General features: G+C 37.1%; 2 protein-coding genes across 2 annotated transcripts in view; one reads left to right on the top strand and one right to left on the bottom strand.

The window, feature by feature from the left end:
• The window catches only part of ipo13a (importin 13a), a 33,076-nt gene extending 31,985 nt beyond the window's left edge, over positions 1 to 1,091 (top strand). The window contains exons 20-21 of the mRNA XM_067454223.1: positions 224 to 405; positions 501 to 1,091. Of these exons, the coding sequence (XP_067310324.1) occupies positions 224 to 405; positions 501 to 597 (279 nt within the window). The 3' untranslated portion in view covers positions 598 to 1,091. The remainder of the gene's footprint in view (positions 1 to 223; positions 406 to 500) is intronic.
• Positions 1,092 to 1,466: 375 nt separating this feature from the next.
• On the bottom strand, positions 1,467 to 21,805 carry fzr1b (fizzy/cell division cycle 20 related 1b). Its single transcript, XM_067454227.1, has 15 exons — positions 21,559 to 21,805; positions 20,827 to 20,971; positions 18,694 to 18,795; positions 18,509 to 18,572; positions 16,853 to 16,980; positions 16,580 to 16,656; positions 16,064 to 16,169; positions 13,836 to 13,913; positions 13,675 to 13,740; positions 13,481 to 13,583; positions 12,247 to 12,428; positions 6,871 to 7,104; positions 6,693 to 6,797; positions 2,029 to 2,121; positions 1,467 to 1,943 (listed from the first exon to the last, which is right to left on the bottom strand). The coding sequence occupies exons 2-15, from the start codon at positions 20,899 to 20,901 to the stop codon at positions 1,902 to 1,904; spliced, it is 1,455 nt and encodes a 484-aa protein (XP_067310328.1). The 5' UTR covers positions 20,902 to 20,971; positions 21,559 to 21,805; the 3' UTR covers positions 1,467 to 1,901.
• Positions 21,806 to 23,751: the final 1,946 nt, after the last annotated feature.

Below are 23,751 nucleotides of genomic sequence, written 5' to 3'. Positions count from 1 at the left end.
AAATGTACGTACTGCAGATTTAATGATTAATTTAATAAATTATTCCAGTGTTAAGAAAGTGTTAAAGTTTGAAAGTAATAAAGTTTTAAAGTTTTTAAAAAAATTTGAAAGTGCTTTTGGGAACAAGTACCTCATATGGAAATGTTACATATAAATATGTAGTCATAAAATACTGCATATATTGTATAGAGCATGTAAGGACCAATTTCATTGTCCAACACAGGCTATTGGGGGTCAGTGTCCAAGCAGTCTGGCTGATCACTATGCGGAGGTCTTGTTCTCCGTGAGTCGTAACTGTCCCAGTGTTCTGTCTCTGTGGCTCAGAGAGGCTCTTCTGCCTCCTGGCTTCCCCAGCTCACATCTCACCGCTGAGAACAAAGAGCAATTCTGCCAGCAGATCCTCAGGTAGGGCCAGCACATTAACATTAGCACCAAAACACCACACAGGCACTTTATAAACACAATTTATATTCATCTCTTCTGTTTAACTACTCGCACAGGGAACAAGTGAGCAAGCGACGGATGAAGGACATTGTCAAAGAGTTTGTCCTGTTGAGTCGGGGACAAGAAGGGACTGAGTACGCAGCACACTACTAATATAAACACACTCTCCATGCTTTAGTCATCGTTGCTTTAGTATTGCGGGGTCTAAAGACACAGTGCACTCTTGATTAAAAATGAAAATCTGAATGATTTAAATCCTTGGATTTGATTTTGTCATATCATCTGTAAACATCAAAACAGCAATGGTTTCACTGCTTTTTTCTATTAAAACGATCAAAACATCCTTTAAACAAGATAGATTTACTCCAGCTTATTTTCAAAGAAGTTGCTTCATTTTAGGCATGTTGAGTTAATTTGGATCTTTAAGGATTTGTTGATTTTAATGATTAATGATGATTGTTCCAGTTCTGCGGAAATCTGTGGAGCTTTGTAGGCTGTTCCTGTGAGCTTTATCAGTTTTCACTGAAACTTTTTGAATCTTGAATAAATCACTACATACTTACACTACAAAAGTTCAAAGGTTTGTCTCATGCTCATCAAGGGTACATTTATTTGATCAAAATACAGTAAGCACATGACTGTTTTCTATTTGAATATTTTAAAATATAATTTATTCCTGTGATTCAAATCTGTATTTTCAGCATCATTACTTCAGCGTCAAATGATCCTTCAGAAATCATTCTAATATGATGATTTGCTGTTCAAGAAACATTTCCTATTATTATGAAAGTTAAAAACAGCTGCTTAATATTTCTGTGGAAAATGACACACAAAAAATCTGGATTCTGTAATGAATAGAAAGTTCAAAAGAACATCATTTATTTGAGATACAAATCTTTTGTAACATTATAAATGTCTTTACTGTCACTTTTGATCAATTTAATGCATCCTTGAGAAATCATACTGACCCCAAACTTTACTGTTTATGTACTGTGTACAATATTGCTAGACAAACAGTAAATATATCCTGTTGTCTGTTTGTCATGAAAAGTGACAGGATTAGTGTCAAGTGTATTTATTTTGACAGATTTCATGATCTGTTTTGATACACACATATAAAATATGTAAATTTTCATACGCCATTTCTGTATAACCTCTTGACTGAAGTCACAATAATGACAATATAGGTCATATAGGTTCATTTCTCTATTAATACTTCTACTTATACAATAGCACATCTGTTTGGACATCCACAATGTACAATAATAAGAACTGACTGAAAACATAAACAACAAGTCCTCACTCATTTTTAAGGGGTAAAACGGAAATCTGCTCAGTAAAAAAGTGAGAGTGGAGGAAGTGCTGGATCTGTCTGTCGGAGGGTCTGGAGTTGATGCAAAGACAGAACAGAGTTCAAGGCTTTCATTCGTTCACGTGATTGGATGGACTTCTGTGAATTACCGTATCCTGGTGAACAGGTTCAACACTGATTTGGATTCCTGGAGAGAGAAGGAAAGAATGTGAAACAGGTAATGGTAAGGTGCAGGACGAACTACACATGCAAAAGTAACACTCCAGCCTGACCTTGGTGCAGCGTGTTTTGCTGAAGACATTCCAGAACCTCAGTGTCTCATCTCCTGCTCCTGTTACGATGGCCTCACCATCCGGAGACACCGCCTGTACACAACCAGACACATAGGGCCCTATTTTAATGATCGGAGCGCATGGTCTGAAGCATGTGGCACAGGTGCACTAGTTTAACGACAGGAAAAATGGTTGGCATGCCCAGCACATGGTCCAAAAGGATTCTTCATAGCGTTTTAATGAGTCATGGGTGTGTTTTGGGTGTAACATGCAATAAACCAATCAGAGTCTCATCTCCCATTCCCTTTAAAAGCCAGTTGTGCTTGCACCATGGCAGATTCGCTATTTACATGGCAGAATTTACGAGTGGAAAGACTGAAAACTTCTCTAGAGAGGAATCCTTTTATTTTTATTTTTTAATATTTAAAAATGTTTGTGTGCTGCTGCCTGTGTGCGTAATGTAAGCAGAGTGTATGCGCGTTGTGTACCCGCCTATAGGCGCATAATTCTAATGCAGCCTTTAAATAACAAACAAACTAAAATTTCAGTTACCTCAAAAATATCAACGCACCAACAATGCACCTGAAAAGATCTATTTTCAGACCAGCATGCCCATGGGCGCAAGTGCATTTTTAAACAACGTTGCGCAAGATGTGAAATTTATAATTGTGTCAGGCTGAAACGAGCAAAAAACAAGCAAATTAGAAATGGGCAAATTGTCCCCCCCAATATTTGAAATTCTTGCACTGCTCTCCATTACACAGCGCTCTGTATGTTGGGATGATAAAAAAAGCTTTAAAATTTACATTTTAGTCTGGTCTGCCTCAGGTCTAATGGCATTCGACTCATCAATGTCAAAAGGATTGAGATGACCATACAAATCAAAGTTGGCGGGGTGTCTCTTTTTGGCACGTGCACTCTTCACACAGACAAGTACGTCAATCTATTGCTTAATGCCATTGCGGGGACTCTTTCTTCTTTCCGGTGAAATCAAAAAACAAAAAGCACTCAAACGTGCCCATGCTCTTAATATACAATTATTGAACATTGATTTTAATGAAGAAAAATAAACTATATGAGAGCAGATTAGAACCTGTAACCTTGAACATGGTTTAAAAACATTCAACCACCATACCAGTAAGGAATTCAAATGGCAACAGTGAATCTATTTACAAACAGAAAGCATCTCGAGACCAAAGATATATTTGTAGCAATAAACACTCACCTAAAGGATTATTAGGCACACCTGTTCAATTTCTCATTAATGCAATTACCTAATCAACCAATCACATGGCAGTTGCTTCAATGCATTTTGCGGTTTGGTCCTGATCAAGACAATCTCCTGAACTCCAAACTGAATGTCTGAATGGGAAGGAAAGGTGATTTAAGCAATTTTGAGCGTGACATGGTTGCTGGTGCCAGGCAGGCCGATCTGAATATTTCACAATCTGCTCAGTTACTGGGATTTTCACGCACAACTCTTTCTAGGGTTTACAAAGAATGGTGGTAAAAAGGGAAAAACATCCAGTATGCGGCAGTCCTGTGGGCAAAAATGCCTTGTTGGTGCTAGAGGTCAGAGGAGAATGGGCCGACTGATTCAAGCTGATAGAAGAGCAACTTTGACTGAAATAACCACTTGTTACAACCGAGGTATGCAGCAAAGCAAACACGCACAACCTTGAGGCGGATGGGCTACAACCAGTGGTGGAGGAAGTACTGAATCTCAGTACTTAAGTAAAAGTACAAGTAACCAGAAATATATTTACTTAAGTAAAAGTAGAAGTACTACAACGACAACCCTACTTAAGTAAAAAGTACCTGATGTACTTTAAGTAGTAAAAGTACTTGCATAAAAATGTATTCTCTTAATGTCTAATTCTAATAATTAAAAAAAAGAAAACAGTATGAGCGGTGGCATTTTAATTGAGTTAGTTTTGGGTTAATGTAATTGTTCTTACCATCTTTTGCCTTGTTTACATTCTGACTTACAATTCTGGTTATCTGCAAAGTTAAATATCATTTTTCTGAAGCAACATTCTCATCAGCTTTGATGTATTTAAATCTTCATATTTATGATATTTTTACCTTTTATAAAGGACATTTTCCCCTAATCTTATTAAATATAGGCTTTGCTTCAGCTTTCCCTTTATATTCTTAAATTTGATTAATAAATTAAATTAGAATAAGATGCAATAGGGTTGTTACCAATCCAATTAAATAATTAACACTGAAAAATTACAACTGCACTTAATAATGCTATGAGATAGTTTTAACTAAAAAAAGTTAACTAAACCACCAGTAAATGGCGGCAGGTGAATCCTTATGAGAGAGTCATTGAGTCGATTCGTTCAAATGACTGATTCGTTCATAAATGAGGCAGTCGTTTATGAATAGGGCATTGAATCTTTAATTCAGTAATGCACTGTTGCTGTGCAATACGTTATGGTTCAGATGTGGAAATCTGATCTTGGAAATATTTTCGCTGCTGAAATAGAACATAAGCAATAAAGCAATCAATAAAATGTAAGTGACTTGATGTTAATTCATTGTTTATGGAATTGTCAAATGAAATCAGTGTCACATTTTCTGTCGTGATGGTATTCAGGAAAACTACACTCGTTGGTTGTGTCATGTGATGTTTTTTTTAACTGTTATAAAATATAAAAACTAAACATTTTGAATTTGAAGCTGAAGACTTTTGCCTGGTCTGATGAGTCTCGATTTCTGTTGAGACATTCAGATGGTAGATTCAGAATCCATCTTGGCTTGTTACCACTGTGCAGGCTGGTAGTGGTAGTGTAATGGTGTGGGGGATGCTTTCTTGGTTTCTTAAACATGACAATGAGTTCACTGTACTAAAATGGCCCCCACAGTCACCAGTTCTCAACCCAATAGAGCATCTTTGGGATGTGGTGGAACGGGAGCTTCGTGCCCTGGATGTGCATCCCACAAATCTCTATCAACTGCAAGATGCTATCCTATCAATATAGGCCAACATTTCTAAAGAATGCTTTCAGCACCTTGTTGAATCAATGCCACATAGAATTAAGGCAGTTCTGAAGGCGAAAGGGGGTCAAACACAGTATTATATGGTGTTCCTAATAATCCTTTAGGTGAGTGTATATTAGTCACAAAATGATTATTTCCCAAATAAAATTAGACCTAGAATTTCATTCATGGTTCTGTTTCTTTATGCTTTATTTTAAAAAAAAGTGGTCCCCCACAATGTTCAAGACATGGTTACGGCTTTGTGTCACGGTTGCCGTCGCATTGCGCTGGGTGTATGATTGAGCCCATACAGTCAATTCTGATGTGTGTCTGAATTAACACAGGATAACATTATTAAATTACCAATCTTAGATTTGATTACTCTTTGTCTTCGCCGGTCATTTGTACATAATTAAAAAACTGAATCCAGAGACAACCATGCCATCCACAGTGTCTATCTGAACTAAAGCTAGAAAGCACGCTTTGCTGGTACACTTGGAAAATGTTCCCTATTAATAAGAAACAATAAGAAAAATCATAATAAGAAAAAGGATGCAATCTTTTTATTCATGCTTATTACATATGGAATATTGATTTTAAAATACCTTCATACCATTTTCAGGAAGTTTAAATTGAATGACTCTAAAATATGAATTAGGGGTGTAACAATATATTGTGTCACAATATATCGCAATACAAAAATGCAAATATATGTATCGTGGATGACAATTTGTATTGTGTAAATATTACTGTGTGAGAAATTTTTAATTTACAGTTTTAGTGTTAGTACTACACTAAACTACTTTATATAATGTTGAATATAATGTATAATAATGCAAAAGGGGAATATTTGTGGGTCCTGATAATGCCAAATGTTGTATGTGACTAGTAAAAATTGGCCTACGTTATTTTTAATGTATCTAGTCAGTGGCAGAGTGCAAGCATATTCATGCAAAATAATTCTGTATTTTCACAGCTTCAGAATCATGAATATTTTTATTCTGGTGTCTCCAATTTAGCATTTTAATCAACAGTACATTTTTTGTTAACCTTTTGTCTTTACCATATGAGTTGTGAGTAGCGTGATCAGGTTTTTGTGGCCCATATAGTTATATACAGTGGTGAAAATATTGAGCTCATACTTTAAAAGCATACATTTTACTTAAGAGGCCAAAATGGAGCAAAAATATGCAATTTAGTGCAGTTGCTGTTATTTATATGGTTAAAGAGTAATATGAAATTATGAATTTGTAATGCAAATCAATGAGATCTTTATAACAGTATAGCAGGCTACTGACATAAAATACATTTAAATATTAGTTGTTTCTCTATATCTCGCAATAATTTGCCTTAGTAAGATATTAAAATGCTTACAAAATAATAGCCTTTTTAATCTAAAGGCCTTTTAGTTGCTGAAAATGTACACCAGGTTTTCTTTTAGCAAAGTTTTTATCATGTTAATAATTTAGAGGTCCTTTACATTTTTGTATCAAATATGATACAGTAGACTTCATAGGGATAATAAAGTTCTTTTCAATAATTTTAGTATTTGTTTCTTCCTTATGAGGACAGATATATCACCCTGAGGGTTTTGTCTGTTTGTTAAGTCACTGTATGAATTGCATTTCCTTTCCAGATATTTTCATATAAATACTAGCTCCGAAAAAAACACTTACCAAGTAGAGCACTCGGTATGAATGTCCCGTGAGCTTGGCTACCTGGGTGAGTGATGGGTATTTCCACACCAGGATCTGGTTCTGGGAGTAGCCGTGTGTGCTGACCTAATGAACATCAATGATGAAAGCCAGCATGTACACAGGATAACATGACTGAGATTGTAGTTGCTTTTGTTACCAGCTCGTTGGCGTGTTTGGACCAGGCCAGGTTGCAGACCTGTGAGCCAGTGTCGGTACTCTGTAATGCCTGTCCGGTCAGAGTGTTCCAGAAGCGAAGGCAGCGGTCAGCCGTTCCCCCTCCGGAGGCCAGCAGGCCGTGCTGGTGAGGAGACCAGGCGATGGCCTTCACAGCTGCCAGGTGATCGCTGTACTGCTGCACGGGGAGCAGGCTGGAGCTATTCCACACCAGTAACTGAAGCAGTAGAAAAAAACACAGGTTAGTTAGGCTAGAATGTTAGTTGAAGACCAATTTCTAAATAGACCAAATGTTGTCTTCATTTTGATTAAGTTGGGCTCTTAATAATAATTAATCTGAAACTGGTTAATTCAATGTTGTTTTTTACTTAAACGTCCACTATGTAACTTTTTTGGTTCAAAATGAACAAAATTTTAGTAATGTTAATCATGCATCAATCATTCTTTCAAAATATGCCTTTGTCTTGCCCTGATTCACTATGGTTAGCACTGTGAAGTGTTCATTTTAGACTTGTCGGGATGCTTTTAGCGGGAAATTACAAACATGTCACTCGCTCATGCGTGTTTTGTCATATCCATGAATAGAGAAAAGTTGCTCTGGCCAGGGCCGTGTTAAGCCTTTGCTAAGTTTTTGTGGGGCCCTTGCCCCCCCGAACCTGTCAGCATTACAATACACCCTTTAAATGTCATGTTTAAACAACGTTTTATTCAATTAATCACTTTATATTTACTTTATATTCATTATATATTATGTTGCTCATGCAAGTGGCAAAATATTTAAACTAGGCCTATGTTAAAATCAACAACGTTTTACATTAAAACTTACAATAGACAAAAAATCTAGTCTTAAATTTCTTAAATTTTTTAATCTTTTAAGAAATCCTACAGGTCATAAAGAACTTTATTTCTCTGCCTTCAAGAAAGGACGAGAGCTCTCCATTATGTCTCCCTATTTACCTAAATGTGTCTGTTTTCTTGCTTTACCCAAGGCAAAAAGTCATTGAAACAGATTTGACTTTAAATTACATGAATCTATGGTGAATAACCAGATTTTCACTTCAATGCATGTTTATTTTAATGCGAACAACATTCTATCATTTTAATTCAGCCCGTGCAGCACAAAATAGATAAGCACTGGAAAGCACTGCCGGACCGCATCCGTGTGCAGTGAGAAAGCTGAAATCCGTTAACATTGGGACATATAACAGGCGATCTATTCGTGATCAAACTAGTTGCGTTGCAGATCTAAGCAGTTCATAGGAGTCATTTGTTGGACTATGTGTGTGTTTTATGTGTTTTATTGCTATTATCTCATCACATTTGAAGCGCTGCTAATGTAAATCGGTAGAGGAACATTTTATATTTTATGCATTGGGAATTTGGGATACACTAGCTGCCTGCTGGGGTGGCAATGGTCTTTATTTTGGGGTGGCAGTTGAAACCCCGGTAGATCCGCCCCTGCCACTGTCATATTTTCTTACATTTTCCTTCGACATGTTGAGGTGATGATGTACTGAGTGTCCGCTGTGACTCGATTCGGGTGTGTGACAACGATGCTCAACGTACGCATAATTGCCTCGATCCAAAAAAAAAAAAAAAGGATAATGCAAAAGAAAATTGTCTCGGGGGGCCCCCTGGTGTTCAGGGCCCTGGGCTGCAGCCCATGTTGCCCCTTAGGATAACGCGGCCCTGGCTCTGGCTACTTTGGGGTGGAGATCAATGGCACTCCAGCTAGTGGATGTGACAAGCATAGTCACATCCACTAGCTAGAGTGCCATTAATCTCCACCAGAGGGCACTCCTTCCTAGTCCATTGCCATCTCATCATGTACTACATTTTCCATAACCCATTGCCTGGACTAATTATTGTTTGATCACTTCCACCTGTGTCTCATTATCTGGTTAAACTCTGACTATATAAGCCCTGTATTTCACACTCACTCATTGCGAAGTCTTGTATATGGTGTTTCACTGCATTTCTGAGTTTATCCTGGTTTCCTGTCTCTTGGTTTTTAATTCTCGGCCTGTTTCCTGGATTACCATTTTATCTGTTTTCTGCCCAGTTCATTTGGATTGTTTCCCCGGGTATTTGGGTTACTTTTGCCTTGGTATATGGTTTATTACTCTGGATTGTCCCAAATAAACCTGCATTTGGATCTTCAATCAAAGTCTCGGAGCAGTTTGTAACAGAGGCATGTATGGTGTGGGAGTGGCATAGGTTAGTTGTCACAACGAGCGAGAAATGTGGACACGGAGCAGGCTAAATGTTGAACTTTTAGGGAATCACTTGTTTTAAAACAACGCTGAACAGAGGAGAGTCTGGCAAAAAGAGAAGACTACAGAGCTTGTAATAAAACAAGAATCAACCTTGGCTGGGGTTTTCGGAGATGCCGATAACTGAGGGAAATTTAAAAGAGATATGAAGATGCCGTTTTTATTACTCAACGTGTGAGCAAGGTATTTTACAGATAAATTGAACAGATAAATTGCCATATGTAGCTCTCTATTAGATTTCACATTATCTATTGTGATGGTTCATATTCATCCACAGTCACGCAGAGCCAAAGCACAACCACAGCAATGTTCTAACACAAAATGTATGCAGTTTTGCTTTTTAACCGCTAGAGGGGTATTACACCATCTACAGTGTCTTTCTTAACTATCCAAGCGAGATAGTGAGCTTGCTTTTTGGTACACTTGGAAATTGTTCACTGTTATTGGATTCCATTAAACATAAAAGTGTCCACACAATAAGACAAAATGTATGGAAGGAGTCGTGAGCCGACATCCTTGCCTCTTCATCCTATGTTTCTTATGCTTTTGAATCCTTTTATTTAATAATCAGTTATTATCCTTTCAAAATAAATAATTATTGACAATCAATTTTATGTAATCATTAATAAATTTAACTATTATTTAATATGATTTCGACTCTATGTCTGCTGTATGGTGTCTAATTTGCTTTCCAGAGACGGTCTGACTAAGATAGTCTGACCGAGATAGCCTGATCTCTATCTCTGGGTCCTGACCAACAGGGCCTTGGAGAGAAAGTTAGAACATCCAAGAGGTGAATCCTGCCTGTTGTTAATAACCACAGGACAGGAAGGGGTGGGAGTATTTGGGCCCTAATTGACTTTGTACACCGACGCATGTGTCATTCCTATTTTGCACCCGCGCAAAGCGCGCTTTTCCCTCCACAGAAGCACGTCGCTAAACTAGTGAATGAACTTGTGCTCCCTGGGCGGTTCAGCGCAAAAAAGGAGGCGTGTTCCGGCGCAAACAATCCCTGGTGCTATTTTGCTGTTCCATTAAACAATTGCGCCACTGACCAGAAAAAACCTAGTCTAAAGTCAGTGGCGCGTTGCGCGTTGTTCATTATGCTATTTTAAGGGCGCTTGACCATAATGTATAGCGTGCACAATGCGCATACACTTTGCTCATGTAATCTACACAGATGCAACAGTTATTTTTGCAAATCATAAATGACGGAAATTATTGTGGTGTGCCACGAAGATGTGAAAAAATAGGCATAAATCTAGCTTACAAATTATTCCGGCTAATTGTAGTAATTAAGGATCAGACCTGTTTGCCCAATAGTGGCAAGACATATATGTATATAAGGACATCTGACAAATTGGTTTGTCCGTCAAGAACCAGGAAAAAAAAAAATCGACTGAAAAAACTGTTTAACCGACGCCTGTTTAACCCACGCTATTTTGGGTGGGTTTCTCCCATCCCCATACAACACAACTACTCTGTCTTTCACTGCTCTTACAAGAACATCAGTCTCCTCGGCTGTGAACCGCTCCTGGCGCGCCTGGTAAATACGCCATAACAATAGCAATCCATGATGGAACTTGCGCACCTGCTTTTAAAGGGAATGTTGGATGCTGCTCTGATTGGTTTATTCACGTTACGCCCAAACCACACCTATGAATAATGAAGCTACTTCAGACCAACCCATTTTAGATTTGCGCCGGGCGCAAGAACAATTTATCCAGGCCGGGAAAATAGCAACAGCGCCGAGACCCGCCCACAAAGTTACTTGCGCTTCGCGCTTTGACACGTGCGTTTCAGATCGTTAAAATAGGGCGTTAAAATCTTCCCTTTTATATAGTGTGATTTTTCCCATTGATAGAAGTCAATTTTTTGTCTTTATATTTCTTTATAGAATGAGGTAGATGATATTAGTCATACTTTTCTTTCTGGAGATTCGTTTGTCATGTGGTGTTGATATCTTGTCCTGTTGATAAGCTCACAGGACGCCTTAACCTTGGAGGAGAGATTTGCCCTAGAGTCTTGTGTGTGTGTGTGTGTGTTACATCTTCTGTGCAGGTCTTCCGACTGGATTGGGCCGCTTTTTCTCACACCCTAGACCTCTTGGTGTCTTTCTAGGACTCCCCTGAAGTCAACACTACCCCAATCTTGTGATTGTCTGATGTATACATCCTGATTAACAACAACAACATCTCCTATCTATTCTCGCGTGACAAACTGTTTAGACTTAATGCTAATCAGTAATATTCCACGTGTCCGTAATGATGTAAATCACGCCCTTGAAATGGGAATAATTGGTGTAGATTTTCTGTGTAAGGTAGTCTGGCCTGCCACCGCCCTGAGAGACTCTGAAGCTGACTCTACCGATGAAACTATTCTTCAGTAAAATGCTCTCCGATGACTGAACATCCTGACTCTGGTCTTCATTTCGCATATCTGGTCTCTGGGTCTTAAACTGTTAACCCCTAACAGTATATACTCTTTGTATTCATGTTTGATTTTTATTTCTATATAATTTCCAAGTTTGTTATATTTTTTTACAACAAAAAAAAGTATTTTTTACAAATATAAATTATTAATTCATACAGTAAATATCCATTTGGGAAGTAGAAATCACGTGACATTTTATAACCTAAACTAACCTTTCCATTTATTTTCGGCATCTTGGTTGCACCGGTACATTTACATTTTAACTTGACTTAACTTTCCATTTAGATTTTGACTTGAAATAACTTTTGGATTACACTTAAAAATATCATTGTTATAGTGTAATTATACACAATAATTTAAGTTCTGATTTATAACAACTAACTACATGTACTCGCTATAGGGTTACAATTCAGGTTTGGTCTATGGTTAGTTACTTTTATTTATTCAAAATCTATAGTTATTACTGTAAAATAATTTACTTTTTACTTTTGTAAAAACATTAAACATTATGTGGAAATTGGTGTGAATGCAACATGCACAAACCTAAAATCTTTGCACTTGAATAAAAGTCAAACCATGTTCCCAGCCAACTTAGTCAAGTCTTGCATGTTCAATTATGTCTGCTAATCAGATTATATAATTGACACTCTAACCTTGTTATCGTTCCCTCCAGAGGCGAGGTGCTGGTGGTCAGGTGACCACTTGAGGCCACACACTTCCTGCCTGTGGCCCTGGAGCCGTCTTTCCACAGGAGGAGGTGTCCTCACGTCTCTTTGTAGAATCACTCTGTCCCGGCTACCCGACGAGAGCTGCTCTCCATTCCACGCAAGCGCTCCTGAGAGACAAGAGAGGAGGTGAGACTGGAACTGTTATACCATGCTTGTTCTTTATGAAGATCTGAGCTCTCTTATTAAAAAATTAGAAGGATTTAAAGTTTGTACGATTTTCATTCGTCTTGGGAACACAAATGAAGACATAAAGAAATCTGAGAAATTCCTGTCCCTCCATTGAATGTCTATTCACCAAAAACTGATGCTTCAAAACATTTCTAAAGAGATCATTTTAAAAAATCCATATGAATTGAGTGGCTTAATCAAAGTCTTCTGAAGAGACACGATTGCTTTATATAATGGACAGATTTAATTTAGGCTTTTATTTTCATAAAAACATTGATCAGCAAACATACATAGAGCACATCAAATATGGTAAAAAGTCAGAAGATGAATGGACATTAATTGGGTTTGTAAGTGTGTGTGTGTGTGTGTGTGTGTGTGTGTGTGTGTGTGTGTGTGTGTGTGTGTGTGTGTGTGTGTGTGTGTGTGTGTGTGTGTGTGTGTGTGTGTGTGTGTGTGTGTGTGTGTGTGTGTGTGTGTGTACAGATTAATTGATGACGGGCCGTTGAATAATTAGAAAAATAATGATTAATCAATTATTCCGCGTATACTACGGTTACCACTCCTCAAGACATCGATCCGATGATATATTTAAGGAAATCGTCCGGTTTTTGTAATTAAATCGCTATTGTGAGTAGAACTTTACTTTGAGTAGTTTTTCTTCCGCGTCTCATCCAAAGGTTCTTGTGCTAGTTCGAAACATAATTTTAAAGCTGGTAACGGAGGCTTGAGCCATCGATATCATTCTACTGCAGTTATTAATAAAGTTATTAGACAGCGAGAGCGAGAGCGCGAGAGAGAGAGAGAGAGAGAGAGAGAGAGAGAGAGAGAGAGAGAGCTTGTGTGAATTAGACTACCTCTGTGCATCTCTAAACAGCGCTGTTATTACCTCGATAGTGAAAAAATTTAGTTTGCATATATTTAATATATATATGAACAAACCATTTAAACCAGTAAAATATTTAAATAAGAAGGATTTTCACATGACACAAACCTACGCGTGCTGAATGTCCCTCCAGACTGGTCAACTTCCTCCCTCCAGCTGCATCCCAAATCTGAACAAAACCCTTATGGGTCCCAACAGCCACCAGGCTTCCCTGAGAACGACAAAGAAGTAAACATTATCCTGAATAAATAAAAGCCACAAGTTAGAAATGTTTAGATAACAAATAAGAGTTTACTGCTGACCCTCTCATTCCAGCACACTGATGTCACAGAGTCTCCATCCACCGATAAGTCACACAACCGCGTCACCTGTGTGAATTTGGAGGTGTAAAATGAAATGCTCATTACTGACAGTCACACCAGATCATGTCTGTAACTGTTTGTCCTTAAAGTCCGTCTCATACCTGGCTGGTACAGGCACTCCACAGGTAAACACAAGCCCCCAAACCAACACTCAAGAGATTTCCAGCTGACCAGTCCACCTGTTCACAAAGGTTTTTCAATCAAATTAGTACACCGCAAATGTTAACATGCATATTATGGAGACTACATAGCACAATTACACCATGTCCTAATCACAAGGGGTGTGATAAGATTCCAGCGACAAGCAAATAGTCTGTCCACACCAGACAGGATGTGACAAAATCAATCAAAATTGCAGCCAATCAGAAAAGCATTTGGAGTCTCAGCAAGCGCACTGCACTTGCAATGAAATGAATATCTACACAATCATTTACAAAAAAAATGAAACAATTTTAACATTATTAAAAATACATACTGAGTGATTGAAACAATCTTCGTCATAGAATACACTTGTTTGTTCACAGTTTGAACGTTCTCATTTCCTTTAATTTATTTTCAAGATCTGAGGTGAATCATCCATTGTCGATTTCAGTATGGCTATGAAAGTCATACATAATAATATACATTACTCACACTAATTCTTTTAACCTTCTGGTGCTGTTCGGTCATTTTTGCCCGGAAAATGTTTACGTTTCGTTTTTTAGAATTTAATTAATCAGAATGGAACGAAACTTGGTAAAGGTTTTGACGCTTGCTATGTGAACACATACAAAAAATCATGGACATGATTCAAAAGGTTAAACGGTCCTGAAAAAAATTGTCACACTTGTACTGTTGGCAGTCAAAAGTTACAGCATTGGAAACGAATGAGAAGTGAATTTCATCTAGTGGAAACATATGGCACTACGCCCAAACAAAATCTTACTGAAAGCACATTTTTTGAGATGTCAACCTAAAATTTGAAACAACTTTCATGCAGTAATAATAAACTTAGACTTCCATAACTTTTTTTAAAACTGATCATCTTTAACTTCTTTCACCCTTTCATCAGGTCATTTTGACCTGAAACTAATTTTTAAAGAAATTGAAAAATTGAGTGTTCATCGGAGGGGTCCAAGACCTTCTGACTTTTGTTGAACTTAAACCACAAATATACAATAAAAAGACTGGATTCGAGAAGTTTATGTGGTTGTAATAAAAAAGTAACAAATTCTTTCCTCGTGGGTTAATTTGACCTCCTAAGTAATAAATGGACTGCTAGGAATGCTTTACTATACATAGAAAAACCTAAAAAAAAATGCTTAGATTTAAAACTAAAAATGCTTAAACTTTACCAAAATACATGTGTATCTAAATGCAAACTGAAAAGACAAACTCAAGGCCTGGCCTGGCTTTATTATCTCAGCTCGTTTGCTCCATATAGAGCTGTAAGGCCATCTAGTGGCAAGAGAAATATCATATATTTTTTTTCTTCCCACAAGAGGTCGCCAGAGACACCCAAATCGACCTAATGTGAGATATTGAGCTGATTTCAGCTGGTTATTGCATGTATTGAAGAGTTATTTTAAATTTAAGTTGAAAGAATGTGAAGATAGAGCTTAAATTATTATTATTTTTTGGATAAAATCTAGTAATTTAAAGGTAAAAAAAATATATATTTAAAAAAATCTCCAAAAAAAATACATTAAAAATAGAAAATATATTATAAAAATAAAATGATATAAGCTTTCTGGACAAAAAAAGTAGAATTTTAGGGTTTAGGGGCATTTAGACTCGCAAGGGAATGATTTGTTACAGGATGCGAGGGAAAGATGAAGTTTAAACAGATACCAAACTTAAGTCTTTATATTAAATAAAGTACATTGAACTAAAATATAGTAGATTTATTTTATTGAAATAAAAACACTTTTTGTTATCATTTTCATACTTTGTATGTTGTTGTTTGCCCCAATGTTGCAGAAACAGAAAATGTTTCTAAAATAGAATTGACTCTGCTAGTTAGGACAAAAACTGAAAAAAATGCCTTTAATCGCATGACGCTGTATCACCACGTTACACCTGGATAATACTTTATTTGTAAAGTAAAGTTTATTGGATAGTATTTTAAAGAGTTCTCTGAAATACTTCTGACTTCAGATTGGTTGATGAACATATTCTCCTGTTATCCTCCAAATAGTTTTTGTAAAATGACAGGCTAGACTATATACTGCCAGTTGTTCCAGGTAACCAATTTCTTACAGTCATCTAAGGTACCTTCAGAGTGACACTTAAACCCCTATCCTTTATTTAATATCAGTAAAACATATGGAAATTTGTAAATGAAGTGTACCAGGTTGAGATAGAAGTCATCCTGCAACTCTGGGGCATCAAGAACCTTGAACGGGATCTTGGAAATCTTGCGTGCTGGCTTTCGGGGTGAACGCAATAGTTTGTGACTGCAGACAAAAATAAATAAAAAATAACAAAAGGTTAATCCCAGTTAAATTAAATAAATTTACAAGCATGTCTAACGTGGATAAAATGAAAAATGTACAAAAAGGTCTTTATAAATGTATTTATAAATGTATCTATGTATTTATGTTTTAAATAATTTATTCCTTCATTTTAGCTAAATTGTGGCGACATTGTACTAATTTGTTCCCTTTTGTTCCCTTTTTGTTTAATTTGTTTAATTTAATTAAAACGTGCATACAATTTACCAAAGTCTTACATTCTTCATTTGCTTAATTCAAGATACATTTCTAAACATTTACATGTTATTTATAAGTAAATGAGTCAAAAGTAATAAATTATCATGGGCTCAATTGTATTTTAAATTAATGCAGAGATTAGAAAGGAATTGTACCTTTTGTTACTGAGAGGAGAGAGGGAATAGGGGGAGATTTCATTGTCAAAAGGCACTCTCTTTGTATGGATGGTGTACTAAGAGACACAAGAAAAAAAAAGAGTTATACAACAAGAGTCAAGTTCTAAAACTTCTATAAACTCAAAAATGTGAGAACAAGCACAAAACGGGTAGAAAACAAGCATGTTTCTCCAGGAAGCTTTTTATTTACATGGCAATGAATCTCATATGGATCTGTCATGTAAACTTGTAGAGTGTGTTGAGTGGGCTCACCCTGAAGAGGCTGTGTGTGTCCTGTGTGAGGATGGTGTGTCGACGGTCATCTGTGTGAGGATCAGGCACAGTTTCGATTCCTGCTCCCAACAGCTCATTCCTTAGCAGTGCAGCATATGCCACAGCATCTGTAAAACACAATGCTTTTTGGTTTTACAATTTAAACTTTTTTTTTTTTTTTTTTTTTACAACACATCGAAATCAAGACACAACACAACGGAAAATTTAATTTAAAGGTCCCGTTCTTTGCGCGTTTTCGAAGCTTTGATTATGTTTACAGTGTGCAATATAACATGAGTTCATGTTTTACGTGTAAAAAACACAGTATTTTTCACACAATTTACTTATCTGTACACCACTGTTTTCTCTGTCCTAAAAACGGCCTGATGATTTCCTTGTTCTATGAAGTCCCTCCTTCAGAAATACGTAACGAGTTCTGATTGGGCCAGCGCTTCCCGTGTTGTGATTGGACAGCAGCTTAGCGCACTTTGCCCGGAAAGGTCCTGCCTCTTAGCATAACGGGGAGATGCAAGCACTGAATGCGCGCTCTTCTCCACGTGGGAGAGCAACAAGACCACGCCCCCTATTTTGTGTGTACTTGTGGGCGGAGGGTTAGTCAACAAACGGTTCTAGTGACATCATTCCTGAAGGAAGTGCGGGGTGTAGTCCAAACTGGCCGTTCGCTGTAGGCGTTGAAAGGGAACTTCTGTTAAATAAAATATCTTGCTTGGCATTGAACTATGAGCTTTATCATTTTACAGGTATTATTTATGCTCTAACAGCACTAACTAAAGTTTGAAAGGTGGAATCGTGAAGAACAGGACCTTTAAGATTGAACATTGGTCTGGGGAGTCTGCTCTGTATTTTCTTCTGCACAAGAGGCATGATAATTAAGCATTATTCAAATGACTCTGTACGCAATGGATAGTCCTTCAGCTAATCAGACCACAAGAGGTGTGATCAACAGGCAGCGAGCCATCGTTTCTCTATGTCATTATGTTAAACCCACCAATAGCGCGCCAGGTGGATAACCCAGTCTTTTATTGGTTCCTGCAAAAGTGTAACAGAAGCTGTAGAAATGAATGTACAGATTTCCAGACTGAGTTGCAGGGCGAAATTAGCCTAGAAATCTAGTCGCACCCGCTGCCCGACCGGATACGGCGAAAGTTTAATCTATCAACTAGCTCCGCTTCACATTGCTCTGGTTGGTTGTAGCGCTATCCTATTGCGTGCAGAGGGAGTTTGAAAGACAACCGTTTATCCCGCCCCTCAGATTGAGCCCTGTCAATGGTGAGTTTCCAGACCAAACATCTTGTCTGGCTTGTCAGGCTAAGACAAAATCAAATCGCCAGCAGATCAGGCTGGGTTAACCCAGTCTAAGGAAAAGACTGTGTGTGTGTGTGTGTGTGTGTGTGTGTGTGTGTGTGTGTGTGTGTGTGTGTGTGTGTGTGTGTGTGTGTGTGTGTGTGTGTGTGTGTGTGTGTGTGTGTGTGTGTGTGTGTGTGTGTGTGTGTGTGTGTGTGTGTGTGTGTGTGTGTGTGTGTGTGTGTGTGTGTGTGTGTGTGTGTGTGTGTGTGTGTGTGTGTGTGTGTGTGTGTGTGTGTGTTTCACTGTGCAAATCAAGGGCATGTACAAAAAGATGCAGAATGACTTCACCTTTCCCTGTGTCTGTACTAGCATCCTTCGCCCGCTGATTCTGATTGGGTGACCAACAGTTCTCCTAAAAACAAACAAGGAAAAAAGAATGTACGTTTATAGCGGTGCAGTGACAATAATGCACTGGCTATTATTGTTTTTTTACTGTGGATGACTGTAAACCGTTCAGATGAATAATAACTTACATTGGCATAGTGGAAGTTTATGCTCCAGTTGCTCCCGGCACGTGTGGGGATAAACCTGTCTCCTGATTTCACCGTAACCGGACTGCATGCTGCATACCCTGACTGCACAAACAGTAATACATAACTAGAACAGACAATCATCTTGTGTAACATTTACATATTTTGCTAAATATAATTTTTGAATTTCTGCCATTTAATACAAATCAAAAGTGGACTAAAAAGAGGAATAAATTCTAAATTCTGGTGCAAAAATGCAAAGTTAATTTTTTAAACAAAATATATATTTTTATATTCTATATAAAATGTATTATGACATACCAAACTAGGGTTTAAAAGACGATTTGTATTCATTAATTAATTTCTGCTGCTGCTAATAGTTGCCCATACATGATTTTGTGAGCATGTAAGATGTGCTGCAGTGCAGCTGCATAAATATATATACATAAAAAATTCCATAGCAGATCCAGGCAGGTGAAGATGGGGGAGGTGGAGGGTTTTAGAGGAACTCTGATTGTGCTATGTAGGACTAGCCTATAGTAAACACTGAACCAGACAATTTAAATGGAAAGTTAACCCAAAAATAAAAGTTTTGTCATCATTTACTCACACTTAAGTTGATCCAAACCTGTATGAGTTTCTTTCTTTATATATATATATATATATATATATATATATATATATATATATATATATATATATATATATATATATATATATATATATTAGGGCCGGGACTCGATTAAAAAAATTAATCTAATTAATTAGAGGCTTTGTAATTAATTAATCGACATTAATCACATTTTAATTGCATATAAATATTTGACCTGAGAACAATGAGAAGTAATTTTTCACATGTATTTTTAGTATACCATTGAATAATGACTGAATACATAAGCTTAATCAACAAAATATTGTTTATTTATTTCAGTCCAGCAGACCAGCGCAATGTTTGCCATTAAGTTTAGCAAAAGCATATTTGTGAGTTGAGGCTCGATGTGCTGTGGTGATACGCTAACTCCTTGTTGTATAGCTTGCACACAACCATGCTCTTGACGACGCTTCCATTCTTTCGTTTTTTAAAACAAAATTTCCCATCCACGGGGCCAAGCAAAGCGGTCTCATCAGCTTCTTCGTTCCATAGCTTCGTTCATGTTCACATGGTTTGTTGTTGTCGTGACTCCGGAGCGCTAGTTGGTGTTCCAGTATAATTGGTCCGTCGAAACTCATTCATTGAAAAACGTTCCGCGGTGCAAAAATAAGTGTGGTAAATGTTTTTATATTTTTTTGCGTAATTAATTAACGCGTTAAAGTCACGTAATTAATTAATCTTAATTAACGCGTTAAAGTCCCGGCCCTAATATATATATATTTTAAAAAATGTTGTTAACCGGACAGTTGACGGAACTCATTGACATCCATAGAAGAAGAAGAAAAAAAGTCAATGGCTGTTCGGTAACTGTTCGGTTTCCAACATTTTTTAAAATCATCTTTTGTGTCCAAACAGAAGAAAGAAACTCATACATGATTGGAACAAATTGAGGGTGAGTAAGTGATGGGGTGAACTATCCCTTTAAATGTTGAACAAGCAATGTCAATGGCTACAGGATCAGCAAAGGCCAAACAGCTTGTGTAGTAATCTCTTTTATTTATGCTTTAATGCCATATCAGCAGCAATGGCTATATTCATGGCAAAATCAACAGTATCGCAATTATGATTTTTTTACAATTTTATCTTAAAAAACAATCAGTATACAAAACATACATATAATAACAATTATATAGAATTGTTCAATTTATGGCAAAAAATCAAAAAAATATTCCAGGAGAAACTTTTTTTTTTATTTTTATGTCCAATAGTATATGTAATATAGTAATATATATATATATATATTTTTTTTTTTTTAACGTTGTTTAAAAACAATTCGGACTTTGTGGTATATCTCACAATCGCAAATAAATCGCAAATAAAAATTTGCAATTACCTTTTTATTTTTATTCTGTAGTGAAAACAAGCTTCCATAGAAATCTTATTAGAAGTATGGCTACATTTTAACTGTTCACAAAGCTAAAATAAATGTCAAAAAGTGTATTATCTTACAAGATAAGCATGTCTAAGGATATTGTCATGGTTACCTTGGACGGGTGGCCCTCTGGGACATTCTGGTGGTTGATTTGCCTTAACAGGCGTCTTTCATAGTCCTGGTCCATTTCTACTGTAAACTACAGTTCGACTCTCTCCGTCAGTCTGCAGATGGGGGTCCTCTAAGGTCTCCCATCCCTACGGAAAAATTATAATATATATTCATAATTTTATTCATAAAATTATAATATATTCATACTGCTTTAACGTTACTTATTTTCTAATCATCTGCATTCTGCTCCAGTGACAACTCTCAGTAAGTGTCAACCTCTCATCAATCAAAAGGAACAGATTTAATATTGTCATTTAGTGTAGTCCCTCCACTAAAACGTCTTTCTATCAATTCATCACCTTTTCATTGTCCCCTGAATTGTTTTATAACCTGGTATATTAATAATATTCTAATTTAAGTCATTATACTATCTGTGATAGATAAGCATAACACCAGCTTAGCCATATTAGCTATCTAAAAGCACACGTTTTTAAGTAATCCATTGTGATTTTATTAAAAAGACCGAGTGTTAATAAGTAATAAAGAAAAAGAGCATTAATGTCAGCAGGAGGGTTGTAAACACGCGTATGTAATCAGTTGCCATGGCAGCTCGCTAACAGCGTTGAGCTAGCGGAAGATTTACATTTTACATTATGACACGACAACAAAAATGTTTCGAGTAATGCACATAAAAGACCTTTAAACCTCGTATTAGAAAAGAAAGCAATCTTACCTTAACCAAGTGCTCAGGAAACCCACATCATGCTGGCATGTATGTTCAGCTACGTGCGCAATGATTTCCTAAACATCTAACTGTTAGTTCGCGTTTTCCCGATACTGCAGCAAAGGATTAAGGCTGTTTTGGTAATGTGCTGTCAATTTTTCGGTCTTTGGAGATAATAGTACGATCATTGAGCAGAGGGCATCAATGTTTATGTTCATGTCAAGATGGCGAGCAAATCAGCTGTGATGTGAAAGAGTGTAATTCCGTGCGACGCCAGAAGAGGCGCAGTGTGGCGCTGTCAGAGCAGGGAGAGGGCCCTGCTGCGTTAATATGGCAAGCCGCTTTCACATTTAGTCCTTAAAACGCGCCACTAATATCTATTTTCATGCGACTATTACTTAAAGGGTTCATATAATGGTACATGCACTTTTACAAGCTGATTGTATGGAAATCTGTGTTGGCAGTGCAGTGCCTGTACACAATTCCCATAATGATAAAAATCCATCCAGTGTTTTTTTTTTTTTTTTTTTTTTTTAATCTCCTTATATGTTTTCCCCTGAGCACTAAGCCATTTCAAATTTTGCTAATTATAGTTAGGCTATTATTGTTTCGTTTTCTGTCAGAGGTAACTATGAGTGAAACGCAAGCGGCAACCTCCTGCGATCTCTCTTGAAGCCAATACGGAAGTTATGTAAACTGCAATTCCTCGACTGGCCACTAGGCACAGGCTCCAGAAGGGAGCAGAATCTCACTGAGCCCCATGTTAAAACTGCCAACTTTACAGCAAAAAAAAAAAAAAACGTGGTTGTGTTTGTGGTTTTGCCCTATAGATTCATTTATCATTGTGCAAAAAAATATAAATGTACAATCATACACACCAGGGATGGAAATTAGCACCCGCCACCAGCCAAATGCGGGTGATTTTGCGTTGTGGCGGGTAAACTCGCTTCACCTACCGGCCACCGTGGCGGGTAAATAAAAATAGCATACTGTTTCCCCTCTTTATAAACTGTGTTCAGTGAATGCGAGTGCGGCCGCACTATGTATGTCCGAATATGACCAGTCGTTTTCGCCGTCATTACCCGGATGTAGTGCCAGAAGACGCGAATAATAACCATAATAACTCGCGCGCACTGAGAGAAGATCCGTCACTGTCATCCGGAAGCGCGCACCCGTCTCACAGCGCGCAAATATTAAGTCTTGTGCTTAAACGGACAAACTCACACAAAAAGTATGCCAACATGTTCATCTTGATGAGAATTCTAGCAGACATAGTCTGAATATGCCTTAAGTGAACTTTATACAGTCGTGAAAGATGACGCATATCCCTCTATTCGGTCTTAAAGGGGCAGTAGCCTTTACTGCTATGTTTAATGTCAAACAAACGATAAGGACATCACTCACTGCTCTTGATTGAATAGCTTTTGTAAGTTTAATAAGGAATAATCTTTCATTTAAACAGTTAAATATGCAGTTATTTTACATTTGATTACTTTATTACATTTCTGTAGGCTAGTAGACCTGTACATTATTATTTAATGTACACATGAGTGAGATCAAGTTAAACATTTTACTTTGAATTTTATTTTATACTGTTTGATGTTGCAATGTGCTAAATAAATATTTGCATAATTTGTAATTGATTTATTATTTGAAACTTTAATATTAATTAATGCAATTGCAATGCCTTGATTTTTAGTAAAGTTACTCAGTCATAGCATTAGCCATAAATGCAATGGATAATTGGCATAATTTCTTTTAGTGCTTCGGTTTCAGCCAATAATTTTTATTTCGGGGCATCCCTACTGACAATGTTCTGCTCGGTATGTCATCAACACGCTTCAGAAGATGCCAAAACTAGTAGTTTCATTGTTGGTACTAAAAACCTAAAACTGGAAGCCATAAAAGAATCATCCAAATGCCACATCCAGGTAAAAAAAAAAAAAAAGAGAGAGAACATAGAGCCCTACTCATTTAATGAAATGTATATCAGTTCATGGTTTGTGTGTGTATAAGAGTGAAAAAATGTCAGTATTTCATTGAGATTTGAGATTAAATAAACAGCTTAAGTATTGTAGAGCTTGTAGTATTAATTTTCACATGCAGTTACACATTATCGGTTAAAAACAAGAAAGTGGCTGGTAAAAACGTTGAGTGGCTGGTAGATTTTGAAATCCACCAGCCACAGTGGCCGGTGGACAA

Source organism: Pseudorasbora parva, chromosome 9, assembly GCF_024679245.1.
Source record: "Pseudorasbora parva isolate DD20220531a chromosome 9, ASM2467924v1, whole genome shotgun sequence".
NCBI classification, from domain to species: Eukaryota; Metazoa; Chordata; class Actinopteri; order Cypriniformes; family Gobionidae; genus Pseudorasbora; species Pseudorasbora parva.
The sequence above is the reverse complement of the archived record's forward strand: the minus strand, read 5'-3'. Positions and strand labels throughout refer to the sequence as shown.